Here is a 17937-nt window from a genome sequence, read left to right on the forward strand (position 1 = left end):
ATCAGGATCAACAATAGACATTCTGCGTTGAAGGCCGGTCTCCGTCTGAAAGGCAGTTAGGTTATGAAGCTGAGGCTTGACGCATCTGGACAGAAATTCCAGTGCGGGGAGTCAGTTGTCATCGTAGAGCCTCGCTGAAAGTTCCCCCCCGCCCCCCGAAGGTCATGTTCTGGAAGTCTCCTGAGTGGGAAAAACGCAGCGATGACGATCCGGACCGGGTTGGGGCCGGATGATCCTGGGGCTCCTGCTCCCGTCCGTTGGGAAAGGCTGTCCGTCCGTCGCTGGAATGCTGCGTGACGTCCACTGAGGATTCTGATGGCCATTGTTGTCGGCCATGTCAGGAACACTGGTCCTCTTCACAGATTCCTCCTGATAAATATGCGAGTGCATTTCTCAGCCTCTGCGGGGCCGTTCTTTGGGCCGCACCGGGGCGGGTCGCCGCGGCCCACGCTGGGAATTTGGAGCCCTGGTGGCAGGAGAAGAGAGGGAAGATTGTATGCCAGCCCCCCCCCCCCCCCCCACCCCTCTCAGCTGCAGTAAGTAGGAGTTCAGAACAAGAGGAACGGAGCCGGTTAATTCTCTTGTTTTTTTTGGGCCCGAGTAGCACTAAGATCAGCACTCAGAGTGGGTGGCAGGGGACTAAACTGCCCTGCAGGATTTAGACATTTTACTGCCCTTTGTGGTAACAAGGCAGATCAATGGTTTTATTGTTCAAGATGGCTGCCAACTTCCTTATGATCCATCCCCCTCTTCACTGGTAAAAGGCAGCTACTGTCGCATTCAGACCCGGAAGCTACTTCCAGGTTCGTACCATTAGATATTGGATCTGAATGCCTGTGTTTGAGGAGGACGGGCACGTGAACAGAGAACCAGCCAGAAGTACTCGATTTTGATTACTGAATCTGGAGGCCGTCTCCCACGAATGCTGGCTCTTGAGGAGTGTCTTAATCAGTTGGGACGCTGCGACAGGTTTCTAAGAGGCCCGGCATTCGAACCATAGGAGTTTTGGCGAAAGGTACAGGGGGGAACGGCGGAGTATGATTTGGGGAGAAAACCGCGATCCAAACACAAGCCGGGAGATTCGGACCCATGTGTCTGTTTGTTTGGGTTTGTTTTCACTCGAGGCGACGTCGTTCGGTCTCCGAGCAAATGTCGTGCTGGCGGGTGGGATCTGGAAGCTTCCAGTCGTCCGAAGGAAGGCAGAGATACCTGACGGCTGGCCAGAGCGCAGGCAGACGCGACTGATGGATCAGTCTGTCGCGAATCTGGACGGCGGAACCGGACGGCGGCGTCCCGGTAGCCGGGAGGGGGCCATTGGCCGGCGTGGCCAGCAGCTGCCGTGTTGTTCTTGGAAGGGGCCGCTCTCCCACGTTTGCGGGCCAGGCTAAACATGGCGTCCAGCGAGCCGGCACCGGCTCCCGCCGCGGACGCGGGCTAAACCTTTCACTTGGCGGCGTTTTTTAAGAACAACAAAAAAGAGAGAGAGAGAGAGTGCTATCGATGGCCGGGCGAGGAAGGAGCCACCTGTGCGTCTTTAGCACCCAAAAAAACAGGCAGGCGTTGCGATTCCTAAAAAGGAGAAGGCCGTTGGCCAGGAGGCTGATGGTGAAATGAGCGGCACTTCCTGTGTCAGGGGGAAGTCGGCTCTCACGAGCGGCTAGTGTCACTGCCCCCCCCCCCCCCCACCTCCTCGAGTTGGCAAATGTCCAAATAACCAACAGCTCTCCGGGGGAGTGGGGGGGTTCCTCAGCTGTCTTCGCACGCAGCTTTGCGGGAAAGGAGCGAATCACACCCCACCCCCACTTCTCTTCTCACAGCGTGTCTCGTGATTGGCCGTCCCCATGCAGCGCAGAGCCCTGGGTGTGCCCCCCCCCGCAGGATCAGTGTTGGGGCTTTCGGGTCGGAGATCTAATCCTCCTCCTATGTGACAGATCAGCTGAGCTGTTCATGCCGCCGGCAATTTCGGCGTCTCGAACCCCTGTTGCACCTTAGGCTTGGGGGGGCAGGATGGAGCACAGAGTGTGGCACTGGTTGGGAATCCTCCCCCTGCTGGTCAAGGTAGACGACGGGCAAGTGGGAAAGGCCTTAAGCTGCCTGTGACGTCCCAGCGTCTTAAATGATTACCAAGTGACACTGCAAATATGTAACACATTTATATTGATAATCAACACAGCTCGTTTTAAGAATAGATTTTCACGTAATGAGACTTTTCCCCCTTGATGTCAGATGTTGTGACGCTGCGAGGTGGACTATAGGTGGCACGATGTGCAAAACCAAATGGTACTAGTAACTCCAGCCAGAAACTCCACACTGGGACAGCGAAGTCACCAGTCATCAGAGGTGGATATTTCAGGTCTAGAAAGTAAAAGTCCAGACTAAGATTTTGTTTCAGCCAACCAGTTGAGTACTTTGACTGTGATTCTGTATAGTGAACTGGACTTTTACTCTCTGGACCGGAAAATCCCAAACGTGACGTTAGGCTGTGTGCCCTCTCCACTGTTCGAGGAGGTCAGCTTGAATTACTTTTATTTTTTTCTGTACATCAAATACATATTTATTTATATGGTTAGTATATAATACTTGGGGGGGGGGGGCACCAGGGCAGTGTGTGTGGAGTGAGGGCTTCAAAGTCCTGCTTCTGATATGAACCAAACACACATGACAATGTTTCTGGTTTGTAACCTAACATAAGAGGCCATGACTGGTCAGATAGGAGTCACGGTCTGCTGGGGTGCTGAGACTCCATCCGGGTCCGAGTCTCACCGCTCCTCTCGGCCCTCGTCAGGATCTCCAAAAACATCCCGACGACCAAAGACGTGGAGCCGCTGCTGGAGATCGACGGAGACGTCCGCAGCTTCGAGGTCTTCCTGTCATCGCGGACCCCCCTGCTGACGGCCCACGACGTGGAGACGTTCCTGCCCTGCACGGTCAACCTGGACCCCAAGCTCCGGGAGATCATTGCGGGTGAACGCGGGGAAAGACCCTAACGAGGGAGCAATTCACACCCATAAAATGCTCAGTACTTTACACATCCCCCCCCCCCCGCTGTGGTGCTATTTTAGGTCATCATGTGCTCAGTGTGACAGTTAGGCCACTAACAGGGACGCCATTGTCCCTCACCGCTGCCTCCGCTGACAGGAATGTGACCTGCGGTTCCATTGTGTCACGTCAGCCCCCCCTCCCCTCCTCCCCAGCAATGTAAACATATAGCCACCTGGCTGGATGCTGCAAAATGTCGTCGGGACCCCCAAAACGTTCTGGGTCCACTTTCACACTGCCGCAGACAGCGCCCACCTGTGGCCAGACGGAGAGGTGTTCCCTCGCGACGTGGGCAGCTCGCTAGCCTGGAGAATCTGTGCCCCCCCCCCCTCCACCCCCACTCGTTCTTTCTCTCCTGTTTTTTTGGGTCTTGGTGACCCACCTCACTTCTCCATTTTGCGTTGCGGAACACGCTCTGGTTTCTTTATCTCCGCGGCCAGACAAACGGCCGTCCTCTGGGCCGTGGGATGGCCCCTCACTCTTCATCAGCTCTCAGTATTATTAGCTACCAATATTATTAGATATCTGTGGCAACATGAGGGTGGAACCAAAACTATTCAGATGAGATCAATCGAAACATGGTCTGTAATTTTACTCTGGTTCTAATCTGCCATGTCTGTAATAATTTTAGCCTGTAGGAGTGAATTACCTTCTGCCTTTCAGTGAACACAGACCTCTTTCGGTAATAGTTGTTCAGTCTTGTGTTGTCATCTTGATAATAAGGTATCTGTAAAGGCGTGACTCTTTCTTGTAAGGAGGAAGCAGCATTTATATGCTAGAAATAGAGCTTGAATGGCTCCTGACTTGTCCGCTTAAACATCTGTCCTATAGCGTCTTCTGTGGCAGGACACACAAACTCTTGTGCTCCGGATGCATTTAGTTTTTATCTCTGCTATCGCTTGTAATTTAGGGAAATTATGCACATTTCTACACGTATATATACAGTCTGAACATAAGCTCCGCTGTCCGTCCGACAGCCCTGGGGCATTTTTCGTAGGGTTAAAGACCAGCAGGAATGCAGCTGCTCTGTTGAACACGGGATTCAAACCGACAACCTTCCGGTGACAGGCACAGAGTCTTAACCTGCTGAGCCACACAAACCTCTGATAGCATCTATTAACCTAAAAGAAAGTCCTTTGCTTCTAGACCTTGTTAACTTTAGCACCCAGCTCTGTGCTAGAGGTCCATCCAGTTTAAAAATAATCCGTATCTAGTGTGAGCATCTTTTCACTTCTTCTCCCCCCCCCAGACGTGCGGGCAGCAAGAGAGCAGATGCATCTCGGCGGCGTGACCTATCCCACGCTGCCCCTCCAGGACACCCCCCCCCAGCGCGCGCCGGCCGCCTTCGGCCAGCACCTTCCAAGCTGCTCCCCCACATTGCCTGCCCCCGGCCTGCCCCCCCAGCCCCACAGCAGCCAGTACAGCGGCCTGACTGGCCCTCAGCATCCCTTCTACAACAGGGTAGGGTGGGGGCTTGTTTTTATTCTGCCGTCTCCCTGCTTTCAATAAAGGGGCCTCCATTCATTGCTTTCTGACTGATAAAATAATTAAAAATAATCTAGCCTGTCAAAAACGAACACATGAAAAAGAGATCTGTATAATCAGTTCAGGTGCAGGTGCACTTTAATTCAAAACTACTATCAGAGTGTCTTAGCAAGAAAATTAGGTGCAAAATCATGGTGATGTGGTAGTTTAGATGTTCTGCAGCTCAGCGACTGGTTTCGGCACATCCTGGTTTGGGGAACACTGGACCAAATACCCCCCAAGCCCTCATCGTCACCCCCATCCTGGTTTTGGTGTAAACCTCTCCCTAAATTCTCTTAATTTCACCATCTGCCATCTCAGCCCCCCCGACAGTGTTCCATTGTAGTGCTGGTTGTTTCCATGACGCTGCCAATTCTGTTTTTTTTTTTTCCATTTATTTATTCTGATTTATTTTTTTGCCATTTAAGTTTGCCTCTCCCCCCGGGTTCCCCCCCCCTCCAGCCCTATTTTCCCCATGACGTGTACCAGCTGCCCCGGCAGTACGTTCCCAGTTCCCATCATGCACTTCTGCACCCATCCGTTACGCCTGACTTTCCCAGGAATACGAACAGCACACTAGTAAGTACAAGGTCCTTTGCATGACAAATGTATGTCATTCATTTCTACTTGTATGGCTTTATTTATTGTGTATATATATATAGAAATAATGTAATAATAATTCCTTGGCCTGCTCTGAGGATGGTCACTGGAGGTTTTCTCTGGTCTGTAAAAGGTGTTGTAGACTGTTTCAAAATAATCATATTTACCCCGCATTTAAAAACAGGTTGCAGGTTCTCTGAATATGTTGGCCCCACCCACTGTTATGCTAAGTCCCGCCCACTCTTCTCTGTGCTCAGGAAGTTATTAAGGAGGATGCCAGCGAGGGTCTCCCTTCTCCCATTCTCCCTCCCGCGGTAACCCCTGTAGGGACAGCATGCTCTGTCTTCCCCGCCCCCTTAACCCCATTGGTCCAGAGACCCTAACACAAGCTGCCGCCATTGGACCACTGCGACTGCCCTCTGTGGTTTGGTTGTCTTTTTAAGAAGCTAACCAGTGTAGAGCAGCACATGGAAGCATGTCTGAGGCTTGGAGCATGTTGATTCCCAAACACGACCAAGTTCAACTAAATCAAAGCACGCATTTTCAGGCCATCGTATAAACGACGAGGGCGCCATGTCCGTCATCCAAAGGACGTGTGTCACTGAAAGACTTCCTGTCGTCCCCCTCGGACCAGACGCCGACCCTGACATGCTGCATAAGGACCGTACGCAGACAGGCTGCGGCCAGACGGGCGGCGACAGACGCGGGTGGATGCTCGCGACCCACTCCCGGTCCGATCCGCACAGGGACCGTCGCCAAGCGCAGTCTTCATACCAGAACTGTTTTTCCTCCGTGTTCATCTGTTGTGCAGAGATCGCTCTCTGTTCCTCTTGCGTCGGCAGCGCCGCCGTGGTGTTATCGCCCATCGGCGCTGTCACCGCCCCCGCTAACTCCCATACCAGATTCGAAGGCCCCTTCAAGTCCTTGCGGACGTTTCCCGCACACCGGGCTCTCGAGAGTGATGCGAGGTCATCCTTATGTACGCGCCCTTTCGTATTATCTCAGGATATCCCAGAATGCTCTTAGTGGGCGCTACTGGGCCACTGCAAAGTGGAGATTAAAGAGGCCAGTTAAAGACCGCTAGGCTCTGCGTGTGTGGAGTCCGAGCCAGCATCTGTAACCCCTCGACTTCTGCGCTTGACCTGAAGGTTGTTTGCTCAGGTCCCAGGAGCCATGGTAATTTTACCCTTGCGGGGGGAAAAAGTGCTTGATTCGCTGTAGTGAAATATGTAATGGTATTAAAAAAGAGAACAACCGCATACGTTATCACACTACTTTTTTTTTTTTTTTTAAACGTCATGGTGAAGCTAAATAAATGTACTTCCAGGCACATCTGCTTCACGCTCCACCTTCTGGTCGTCTTCCGGGGGGGGGGGGGGGCGGGGTGTGGGCATTTGCCCGGATTTCTCAGTCAGGGACTCGCCGGCGTGGATGTCTGTGCCATCTGTGAGACACGGCCCCGTTTATATTGCCTTAAAAACGCGCTTCCCTTTCGCCCCGCCAGTGCACACAGTAATTACCGCCTAATCGTAGGCAAATCATTTTCGCGCCCCTCTTTTTTTTTTTTTTCCCGCGGTGCTGTAATGGTGATTACCATCCCTTTTCTTTTCCCTTTTCTGTCCTACCTGTCAGGCTGTTGGCGGAGCGGTTCAAGCCGTCCGACAGGCTGGACAAAACAACTGACAGATTTAGCGTGACATCCCCCCCAAAAAATCGTTCAGTTTCTCCGTCGGTTATATCAGCTTGCTAAGACACGGCTCCCTCAGAAGGTGGAGCCCGATGCTGCTGTCCATGCCGACTAATGGCTCGACCGCCGCTGACACAGTGCAGCGAGTGCTTCCTCCCATCTAACCCCGTGTGCGTTTCCTAACCTTCCTGTTCTCCCTGTTTCTGCTCTCCCTTTCCCGGCCAGTTGCAGCTCAGTTCCCTGCTCTCGCTTTGGTCCTGAGCCGCAGCTGGAGTGTGTTGTGCTCTTTTCCGCCATTTAGACCTTAGCGCCATTTTGTGTGTGGCGAGAGAGTGATGAATGTCAGGAAAGCCACCATACTGCATGAAAACTCCAAGTGTGACTGTGAGGGATACTGACCCCTACAGGACAGGTGAGATTTAGGGAATAATTTAATGTGACTGACATATTTGGCAAACTGGGGGGCCAGTATGGTTCAGTGGGTTAGGATGAAGTGCCAGTGAAAGAAGGGTCGCCAGTTTGAATCCCGGGATCGGCAGAGTGATGTCACCACTGGGTCCCTGAGCAACGCCTTTAAACCACTAACTACTCCAGAGTTATTTCACCCCAAAATTATACATTACTCTGGGTAAAAGTGTCTCCTAAATAAAGAGTAAATTTAAGGCTGGTCCGGTGTCTCCAAGCCTGTTCTGAGCTCAGCGTCAGGATATTCGCACCTTAGTTTGTGGGTAAACCTCGGTCGCTTTTATTTGGAAGATAAACTGCTTCCTCTGAGGCCGTTTAAATAAAGACAAGCAAGCTAATAATCTTCTCAGGTGCAGCACGTAAGTGTAATATCAGAGGACGCCCCCGTGGCCCCCAGTGAACCCCCCCACGTCGATGTCCTCTGACAGGCCACGACGAGAAACCTACCGGCGTGGCTAAAGGAGCTGTGCTCCTCCCCCAACCCGGACCATGCTATCACTCACATGACATTTCAGTCATTGTCTCTTTATTCTGATACTTATTCAATACATTTTTTTTCCTTTGTAATTTATTCATTTTTTTTTATTCACCAAATTAATCGAGGTCACCGCCACTAAATGGGAGCGAGGAGTTTCGACTCCTCTCACATCGCCGCTCGTCCTCACCTACCGCCGAGATAATGGCTGCTGTCAAGTGACATCGAAATGGATAAATTATGAGCCCATTATTAATTGACACCGAGTGGTAGGCAGACTTTAGTCTGGGTTGAGGTTAGCTGGGAGGATGGGAGGTGTCAGGCTAGCTGCTAGCACCTCGGTTAGCAGGCATTAGCTGCCGCTATCAGCATACCCCGAGTCAACATGGTTAGCGTGTAGCATTTGGCATGTAGCAGTTAGCATGTAGCTGTTAGCATGTAGCAGCTAGTGTGTAGCTATTAGCATGGTGAGATGTCGGGCAAAGCAATCTGCCGCACAATCGCAAAGGAAAATCATCAAATGTTGGTCCGGCCTAGGAGAGCGTGCTGTGCTTAATGTGATGTGAAATCTAACCTCTCTTCCAGCGAAATCGTCCCTGGTTTTAATTTAATGTTCAAGCTCCAGCAAGCAGGTTTCTGGGAAACCCCCCCCCCCCCCCACTGACTATGCAATCCTGTTTTCCGGTCCCGGCTCCGTCGGATAGGATTCCGCCATGGCCCCCCCTGGCCCATCCACCATCCCACTCAGCTCCATGACGACGGACTGTGTGTGTGAGCGACTCCAGCAGGTCGAGGGCATCGACCCAACCATGTTGGTGCAGTACTTGGCCACCGTAATGAAGGTGTGGCCCGGTGGGCTGGGGAGGGAATTTGGTGTGAGTTTGTCATGTGACAGGTTTTGTGTGTGTTTGTCACGTGACAGTCAGTTTCCAGTTTCCTGTAATTTAATGTCATTCTGCAACTGTCTGGTTTGCCTCCAGTTCTACCCGTGACCTAGGGATGTCCTTGGCATGCGCAGTGGTGTCACACTCTGTTGCCAAGGGTCATCGTGAACAGTGTCATCCAGCCGTGTCGTCATCTGAAAAAAATATAATGACCCACTTTTCCATCCCAGGCCAACATCAATGGCAGAGTGCTGTCCCAGTGCAATCTGGACGAGCTTAAGAAGGAGATGGACATGAATTTCGGCGACTGGCATCTCTTCAAGGAAATGGTGAGCTGAGAGACACGGACGAGAACAAACGACGACTCGTCTTTAAAGATGCATCTCGACTCCAAACATTGTGCAACGTGAAGTGTGTGTGTGTGTGTGTGTGTGTGTGTGAGACTGGTCTGTGTATATGCATGCCGTTTCCCTGATATTTTGAATTTTATAACCCGTGTCTCTTTGAGAGCGCAGCCTGTTCTAGGTTGAAATCAGTAACACATGTAGCCGCACTGATCACATTTCCATTCAGGCTTATACAAACGAACGCCGAGCTGCCAAACGCGGCTGGCCATCTGCTCCAGAGCGCCTGACACTCAGATGAAGGAAAGTTATTGTCTCTGTGCTTGCCGTCGACGCTCAGTGTGGGCCCAATTCTCCTCGCGAACGCAGGGAATCCGACTGGTTGGAAAGCAAGTCTTTATCAAGGCCGCGTTTGGTTGGCTTGGTCTTAACTTATCTGTGTCCTTCCTGAATGGGGTTCTCCATACGCTGGGGATTGTTTTGAAGATTCTCTGGGTGTAATTTGATCCAAATAGCGCTGCGAATACACAGGACAATGCCGTTGTATATCTGTTTCCAAGGCCTTTTTTGAGGTTGGGCTGAGGCACCAAAATCTTATTTATATTTTCCACGGTTTGTGTGTAAACTTGAAAAAGTAGAGTATTGGAAAAGCCGTTCATGGAAGACGACCTTAGGGACAAAATGCTGTTTTCTCTGTGCCATGAATGGCGCAGTTAGCTTGTGATAACATTCACATTTATATATTTAGAAGACACTTTTGTCCAGACGATGTACGAGCAATGGGGGTTTAAAATGCTTAACACGGCGTTGAGTATGGAAACCAGGATTGGGGTGACTGGACTGACGACCGGTGGTTTTGCTGTTTCTAATAAGAAAATGGCTGGAAGTGATCAGGACGTGCGTGAAAGTGTCCATTGTGGTTCCTTACAGACCCCCGTGCTGTGTCCTCGAACCCTCTGCAGGTGACAGAGCTCCGTCATGCAGAGAGCCAGGTGCTTCATGAGGGCCTGCAGGCCGCCGGTGGGCAAGACTGTGGCACGGTCGCCCCTGGCACGGTCGCCCCTGGCACAACCACCACTGACCACGAGGCATCCAACAGGTGCAGCCTAAGCTTTGAGGACCTGAGCACTCTGACCCTGGATGAGCCGCATAAGCTCAGCGATTCCCATTGGCCGGTAAGTGAGGATGCCCTGACTCTGTCGTAACGCCGGCTCCTGATCCTGCCCATGAGCCCACCCCCAGGAAGGAAGATGGTAACGCATTTCAAGTCGTTAGTATTAATTATTCTTAAAGCTTTACGCTTCTGAGGATGCACTGTAGAGTAGGTGTGGAGATACTTTCAGCATGTGTGCAACATGGAGGGGTCAGGCGGGTTTGTCCCCCCGCCCCCCCCCGCCCCCCCTTCTGCAGCACACACCCGCCGTTGCACAAAATTAGCATGTGGTTTGAGGCGAAAATGGCCCACTGTGGCTAAGACAGCTAATGGAGCCCCCGACTGGCCAGGCCGACCTGACGACCGCAAGCAAAAGCGCCCCCCCCCCCCCCCCCCCCCCCACATGCCAGCTGTGAGGGTGGAGCTGGGAGCCTGCAGTAACATGGAGGGGGGGTATTTCTGTCTTCAGTTCTCACTCACCACAGCCTTATCAAATACACAGAGCAGTATTGACATTTCAGCTTTAACCCCCCCCCCCCCCCCACCCCCCACCCACCGCCTTCCGCTGTGGCCTGCATGTGTCGAGAACCCAAACGACGGATCCAAATTTCGTGAGGCCGCGTGTCAATGGGCGCTAATGACGTGTCATGCACATTGACCCCCCCCCCCCCCCCCCCCACCCAGGCAATAGTGCATAGGACCTCCAGCATGTCCAGTCTCAACTCCCAGGAGTCGTCGAGCGACATCTGCAAGCTGACAGACAAGCAGCAGGAGGAGTATCGCGACGCCTACAGGGAATACATTGCGCAGATGGGCCAGCTGGAGGGGCGGGAGCCCACGCCTCCGGACTCCCAGGACAGGGCAGGCGAGGCGGATCGGGAGGCCCATGAACCCGCCGACGTCAGCGGCCCATCGCTCGAACCCATCGCCGAGGAGGAGGAGAAACCACAGTCCCACACGACCGGGCCGTCCCCGGAGCTCAACAGCGAGGAGGAGGAGTCTGGGACAGAGTACACGGACCGCACTCCGCTCCTCAAGGAGGAGAAGAGGGTGCGCGTCAAAGTGCCGGCAGCTGCCCGTCTGTCCTCCGCCGACCTCGAGAAGGAGTCCTCCGACTCGGGGCTGAGGTCCAGCGACAGCTCGCCGGAACACTCACCTCGGGACGAGAAAACGGGCTCCCCCACGCTCATCGAACTGGAGCGGGAGAGCCACCTGGGGAGGAGTCCCACAAAGCGGAGCCCGCAGGAGGAGGCCACCCGCATGTCACTCGGCTGGGACACGCCCTCCGAGAGGAGCTGGTTCGCCAGGCGTGATTCCGCGATGAGCCGGGCCTTCAGCGACACCACGCTCAACAACAACAACAACAGCGGAGTCCCCTCCCGCCGCCTCGTCGCCACCCCCGGCTCTGGGGTCGTCCCATCGACGCGCAAGAAGAAGAGGCTGTACTTGGGCCTCGGAGCCACCGCTGTGTCTGCTGACAGTGTGGCCTTTGGGGACGAGCAGGAGAGCATCCTGTGACAAGCCAGTCCCCAAACAGTGCCCTTCATAACTGTGCCCTAGTAGGTCGATTTTTTTCAACATGTGGACAGCAAAAAATGTAAGATTAATAGGTTCCAGTCCCCAAAAATCAAACAGAGACACCAATTTCATCTCTAATGTACAAAATTGAGGTAACAAAAAGAATTGCAGCAAGGGGAGACAGTCTTAGAGGCTGGAAAAAATATGCTTGATCGGGATTAGAGTAGGTCCCATGTTAAGTCTTAAGTTTTGTACTGAAGCTTGTGGGATTATAGAAAAAATGGAGGTCCAGTATGAATGTAACCACAGTAGAGGCACATAAAGTTGCCTGTGTGTTTAGCATGTTGTGCACCAGCTCACCAGCTCCGAAGGCTGCAGGACAGGCTGGTCGAAGGCTAGCAGGTGACATCACTGCCGCCAGCATCAGATACACCAGCCTAAAGCGCGGCTCACAGCAGGCGCCATCCAAACGCTGGGGGGCTACAGCGCGGCAAGAATCCCAACTATTTCGGTCTTTACCGGCCCTGCTGTTTATTACTTTTTATATCGGTTTAGAAACTTGGATGTGCTCGACGGATCACGGACACTGGCGAACGAAATAAAACCATTAATCTGTTTCTCGTTGTGTCGCCACAAATGTCGTGATGCCTTTAAAAAAACATTGTGTGTGTTTGCTTAAGTAAAACGAAAAAAACAAAAACAAAAACGTTCCTATGCGCTTGGAAAGGACGCAGAGCGTCATCTGCGTGAAATCTTTCCGTAAATCCGTAAATTCGAAATGGCGTAAATCACTGGGGCTTTAGTTGTTTAGAAGAAAACCCACAAAAAAATCTTCATAAAGCAAATCTCAAGAACCATATGCCCTCCATAATTAATAAAACCTGCTTGTAGAAAAACTATCTCCTCTTTCAAGCAAGTGAATTGGCTTGTGTTCCCACTTTGCAGTTTATCCTGTTTAATCGAATTTAAAAAAACACTGCAGTGGTTATTTCCTGCTCCTGAATAAGAGTTTCAGCAATGTCACAGCCGCTGATGTCCGGTGTGCAACTGGCTACAGAGTTAAACCAAGTTAATGCCCTTATATGGGATAAAATTGATAACGGGTAGCCTCACACCTCTGGGTTGCGGATTCGAGTCCTGCGGACTCCTGCCTTCTCCCCGCGTCACGTGACTTTCCTTTGAGTGCCCCGTAACCCTGACTAAGATAAGTATTTGGAAGGTGGTGGACAAATGATAACGAATGATAGCCCTTTCCAACACGTAAATGTAGTGAATTCTAAAGTGTACATGTGCATGGTCTTGAAATGAATTGAAATGAACCACATGCATCGTCTTACCTGATATGTGCCTGTGATCTTTTGGTCTTACCGCCCCGCAAATGTAGCCTATTACTTTAAATGAAGCACAAATTACCTGAGTGAAGCGGTCTTATTTTGGACATACTACGAGAGAAACTCCGTGCATTGGGAACGCTGTCTATATGGTCGTCAGGAGTCGATCCACATTACAGCACATGGCCTGGATGATTTGTTACCTAAATATGTTGATGTACGAAAATTGTTTCATTACCGTATATTGTAAGATACGGGCAAATGTGTCCCAGTATATATAACCATGTATATATATCCTGGGATCATAATGTCATATATAATCTGTGTGGATGTAGGTGTGATTTAGATTAGCGCAGCCCTTTGAAAAAGAAACAGATTTGATCCCCCCCCCCCCACAATAAACCACCTTTCATCTCTAGCTGCACTATAAAAATTATTTCGAACTACAGATGCAGATATTTGCGTTAATATTTCTCTATTTGCTCATCACATGGCAAATTCTGGTAGACATTGTGACCAAAACGCATTTTTACCACGTATATAGTACTTGCCCTACATAGATTTTTTAAACCACGTACGCGGACGATTCTTAAAACGGACAGGGTGGACAATCCCTGGTTATAACTGTGGCATTTCCCCCCATAAATAACGGTATACGGAGGGTCAAACAACCAGTAGGTGGCGTGCTCTCCATACAGAAAAAGAAAAAAATACAACGGCTCTGTCAAAGTGCAGTAATTTTACGTTTAAACCACGCCGATACTTAACGTTGTCAACCCAAGAGTCAGAGCCGGATTCCTTTCTTATACGATGCTTTGTTAAAACGGGGTTAGATACACCGCAAAATATACGCACCCTATAAGCGTTATGTAAATACATGTACATTCTGAAATTAACAGTAGGACAAGATGAAGCGTGAAAAATAGTCATATACGCCAGAATAGTTTTGTACTTTAGCATCTGGATGGCTGGAGAAAAAAAACAATTGCTTTGTTTTTTGAAAGAATAAATGAGGTTTATCATCAATTTTTATCTTAATTTTGTCTAAGTGGTACTTTAGTTATAATATGACGGTGCGAGTTTTAATGAATTAATGTTATTGGTTTCAGCAATTACTTCGAAATCAGTGTCTAATTAAGGGGAAGTTTGAAATAAGGGGTGAGGGTCGAAGCTCATCGTGAGGGTTGCAGTTCAATTTAGTGCCGATGGGAGGAGCAGTCTGCTCGTTCATATTCGCTGCTTGGGGCCCTCTTATTAAACTGTGGCATGCTTGTTCTTTGTACTGCATATTTAATTACATGAAATTACTGGTAGCCAGTCGCCGGAATCCGAAATCGAGAGAAAAACCATCAGCCTAAAGCCGACGACTCTGGTTCGCTCCATTTTCTGATCTGAAATGAAGTTTCGAGGGGAAATATATATGTTCGATTAGTCGAAGGAGATGCCTTTTTTGCAATTCCTAATCGAACCATCATTGACTTTTGATTAGTACCAGGCGGGTATAGCAAAGCAGACTCATCCCTTGGCTGTGCACTGGGCTTTTGGTGTCAAGGGCAGAGAAGGACGGCTCATCAGACCCAGCGGCGCCAGGGGAACACCTGTTTAACATAGGTTGAAGTTTCTATACACAGGTGAGGCAGCGGTTTCGCCTATTATGGTTTTAATTCTCCATTGTTGGGAGAATTGCGGAAACGCATTACCGCTATGGGTGAAACACGGCGATCGCCCGTAGTGCTTTTTTTTTTTTGCACTAAACGTCCGCGTCTTTCTCCGCAAAGCCGATTGCGACAAAGCTTTTGTTTCGTTTTCGGCTGATGTGAACGCGCTTTATATAAGAAGCGACGCAACCGCTGCAGAAACGGTCATAAAACGCTGCTAACCGGCGACTAAAATCATCTCCGATATTAATGAATGCCAACGTGGAAAAAGGTAGCCGTTTTGCATGCTGGCCAGCAAACGCTCATCCGATGTAATGACATTTTATGATCACTGAGAATAAGCGTCGTCGTTGATATTGAACCATCGGCCTTGCAAATTATTAGACTGCCGAGAAAAAAACGGCCCCTGTATAAATTTAGCGTGTAATCATGGACATCATACAATTGTGAATAAAAAAAAAACTTTGCTCGAGAATCCAGGCATCGTGAATTTTAATGTTTCAACCATCAAACTGAACAAATGTTACGAGAATGGAGACGTTCAAATAAAGCATTTGATTTATTTTTTTGTATAAAAAGGTACAATTTACAATATTACTTTTATAAAAAGTTTCAGCATAATTAAGTACAGCATTACATGTTATGCAGAAATTTGCAATCTCTGCAACTATACAAGTTAAAACTCCGATTGTAGAGTTTACAAGGTTTCGCTCGCTCGTTTCATTTTTTTAAACCACGTCCAGTCCTTTATGTGCCAAAAAATAACAATTCTGACAAGACAGACTAAACTTTATACAATAACTAACCAAGTCTTCTATGCGCGCTCCACCTTCGCAAAAAAGCAAAGATTTCTCATGGGGAAAGGGACGTCTTGACAATAGTCTTCTTTATTTTTTTTTTCTCTTCTTCCTTTTTTGCTCCCACGGTGGGGAATATACCGATCCTTCCATCTGAAGAAAGGACAAACCATGTCTAGAAGATAAATAACTGTAACTGTCCAAACTCTTAACATATAGATTGTCCTTTTAAAGTCTCTTGGTTCAATTAAAGAAGAAATCCAAACTGAGAACAAAAATAAGAGGAGAGGAAAAGTCAGCTCCCAGGTCCTGCGTTTTTTGTGTCTTAACCAAACACCTGCAAAAGATTGAGAAAGAGAGGCGTGTTTTGAAAATGCAAACAGGGCAGAGATCCGGACAGACTGCATGGCGCCAGGGAGGAAGCCGCAGTTTTAACATTTAACCAAACACTCAAATACTGGGCAAACCCTGAACTCCAGATGTACACACTCGCCCAGCCGAAGAGCACATCCTGGCAACTTCTCTCTTACAATCTGCTATCCGATCGACTTAATTGTAGTTCGGTTGGCGCCTGCTTTCTTCTTGCATCAATTATTTGCAGACGTCAAAGCAAGCGGTCCACGCAAGTACTGTACAAATCCCAACAGTACAAAATGTATTTTACTCCCCCACCACACTGTGCTGAGCGACAACGTATGCTTCTTTTTAAATGCAGAATAGGAAACGCCAGCTGAACTCTACCAATAAATAAATAAGAGCTTTGTTCCAGCGATACCGCCAATATCCATTACTTAGGTTTACATGAATACAGAACTGCAGTTCCTCTTCGAGCCTATCCGTAAGCCACCGATCACTCGCAGTACATGGCTAGATGTCATTTTCATATAAAAAGGGAAATACTTACCAGTTTAACGATAGAGCGTCTTGCTGTCATCTGTGGTGATTTCTTTTGGAAATTCAGCAGACTGCGAACAAATAATTGGATTTGTAAAAATTTTTGCATCTGCAAATGCTTGGTATAATAGTGTGCATGGATGCATACATTTATAATCTTCGTGATATCCAGAGGAGTAAGAACGACGATGTTATTTGCACTTGAGCTAAGAACCTAGATGCGTTTACGGCATTTCCTTACTATATAATTATCTTTCCCCCCCGGTAATACTACATTTTAACAGGACGATCCCACGCGATTCTCTGTTGGATAAAGCGAGTAACCACAGAAATTCCGACACAATCCAGCCCCATTACCTGTAATGAAAGGATGCTGATGTCTGTGTTGAGGGTTGTCAAGGGAGTCCTGGATGTCGCCTGGCCCGGCCGCTGGTGGTGGAGGCTAGTTATAGCGGAATTCGAGTCAAGCGCGATCTGCAGGTCCAGGATGTAATCGATGACATGCTGCAGGATTTCCATCTTGCTAACGCTCTTGTTCTGGGGGATGCTGGGCACCAGCTCCTTCAGCTTGGAGTAGCAATCGTTCATGTTGTAGAGCAGACTTAACGGATCATCCACGGGGGTCTTGCTCCGGGAGATTCCGAGGCTGTGTTCTGACAAGTTGGCGCCGTTTTTCCTGAAAGATCTCACTGGGCTTATTGCTTTCATTTTTGACACTTCGGGTGACTTCGTTGGCGTTTCGAGTTGCACTCACGGTTGTGCGCTGGTCCTATTCGTACTGTCGGCTGGCAAGTAAACGGACTGATTTTGCAAGCTGTCATTGCCGTTTATATACCCACTGAGCTGGGCATGTCACGCAGATGTTCTCGTGAATTTAATTGGTTGGATGCAGTACGTCAATCAGCGGCAAAGAGGCAGTTCATTGGCTGTTCCCTTCCTACGAATAAATCCCACCCACGTCTTCCGCGTTCTTAACCAGTGAAAGTTCACGCTGGAGCTGGCGCTTTGAGAAAGCAGGGGCTGCGGTCGGTAATTTGGAAAATTAAACATTATCCTGTACATGTTTTCGATAGAACAAATTAATTTATTGTTAGAGACTGTCGTTCTTAATAAGATCACAACATCCATGAATGATGAAAAATTATATTTCTAAAAACAGAAGATTATCTCAACACACTTAGGCCTATAATTTTAAAATATTCACTTTTACATTTGCACATACATTTAAGTCCTGATCACTTTTAAAATATCGTGTCCAACGCACTAAGTGAATAGCGATGCACCCGATTAGAGGAAGCCGTCGTATCTATTATTATTATTAATACTAGAAAACCTTGTTAAATCTGTCTGGATGCCCAATAAATAATTCGAAATGTTATAAAAGGACATTTCTAACTACAGCAGACAACAGATAAGTAAACGGCATAGGCCTTTAATCGCAGCAACTTCGTCACATACTACGCGGGCACTTTGCACATTCCTTCACTCAAAGGGGAGCGCAATTGCATAGCCCATTCTTTCAGGCGTCCTAACATTCTTACACCAACTCGTATATGTACATTTTTATT

At 49.1% G+C, this 17937-nt stretch overlaps 2 protein-coding genes across 8 annotated transcripts in view; one reads left to right on the top strand and one right to left on the bottom strand.

Annotated features, from left to right (window-relative positions):
* The window catches only part of kidins220a (kinase D-interacting substrate 220a), a 37988-nt gene extending 23942 nt beyond the window's left edge, over positions 1-14046 (top strand). For 6 of the 7 annotated variants that reach the window (XM_023839233.2, XM_023839231.2, XM_023839230.2 and 3 more), the window contains 8 exons: positions 2786-2964; positions 4289-4500; positions 5026-5142; positions 5421-5477; positions 8495-8632; positions 8905-9003; positions 9981-10193; positions 10856-14046. In XM_023839233.2, the coding sequence (XP_023695001.2) occupies positions 2786-2964; positions 4289-4500; positions 5026-5142; positions 5421-5477; positions 8495-8632; positions 8905-9003; positions 9981-10193; positions 10856-11689 (1849 nt within the window). In that variant the 3' untranslated portion in view covers positions 11690-14046. The remainder of the gene's footprint in view (positions 1-2785; positions 2965-4288; positions 4501-5025; positions 5143-5420; positions 5478-8494; positions 8633-8904; positions 9004-9980; positions 10194-10855) is intronic. The other variant, XM_023839236.2, reaches the window with a different exon arrangement.
* Positions 14047-15218: 1172 nt separating this feature from the next.
* On the bottom strand, positions 15219-17225 carry id2a (inhibitor of DNA binding 2a). The gene is made up of 3 exons (XM_023839238.2): positions 16727-17225; positions 16380-16440; positions 15219-15812 (listed from the first exon to the last, which is right to left on the bottom strand). Exons 1-2 carry the CDS (start codon positions 17075-17077, stop codon positions 16384-16386), a joined length of 408 nt encoding a protein of 135 aa, XP_023695006.1. The 5' UTR covers positions 17078-17225; the 3' UTR covers positions 15219-15812; positions 16380-16383.
* Positions 17226-17937: the final 712 nt, after the last annotated feature.

The sequence above is a fragment of the Paramormyrops kingsleyae genome, chromosome 14 (assembly GCF_048594095.1).
Source record: "Paramormyrops kingsleyae isolate MSU_618 chromosome 14, PKINGS_0.4, whole genome shotgun sequence".
Lineage (NCBI taxonomy): Eukaryota > Metazoa > Chordata > Actinopteri > Osteoglossiformes > Mormyridae > Paramormyrops > Paramormyrops kingsleyae.

Excerpts from the sequence above, each read along its gene's own strand:
- id2a (XM_023839238.2), bottom strand. The coding sequence starts at position 17,077 with ATGAAAGCAATAAGCCCAGTGAGATCTTTCAGGAAAAACGGCGCCAAC. Across the intron at positions 16,441-16,726 it reads TCAGCATCCTTTCATTACAG|TCTGCTGAATTTCCAAAAGA; the intron begins GTAATGGGGCTG and ends ATTTGTTCGCAG.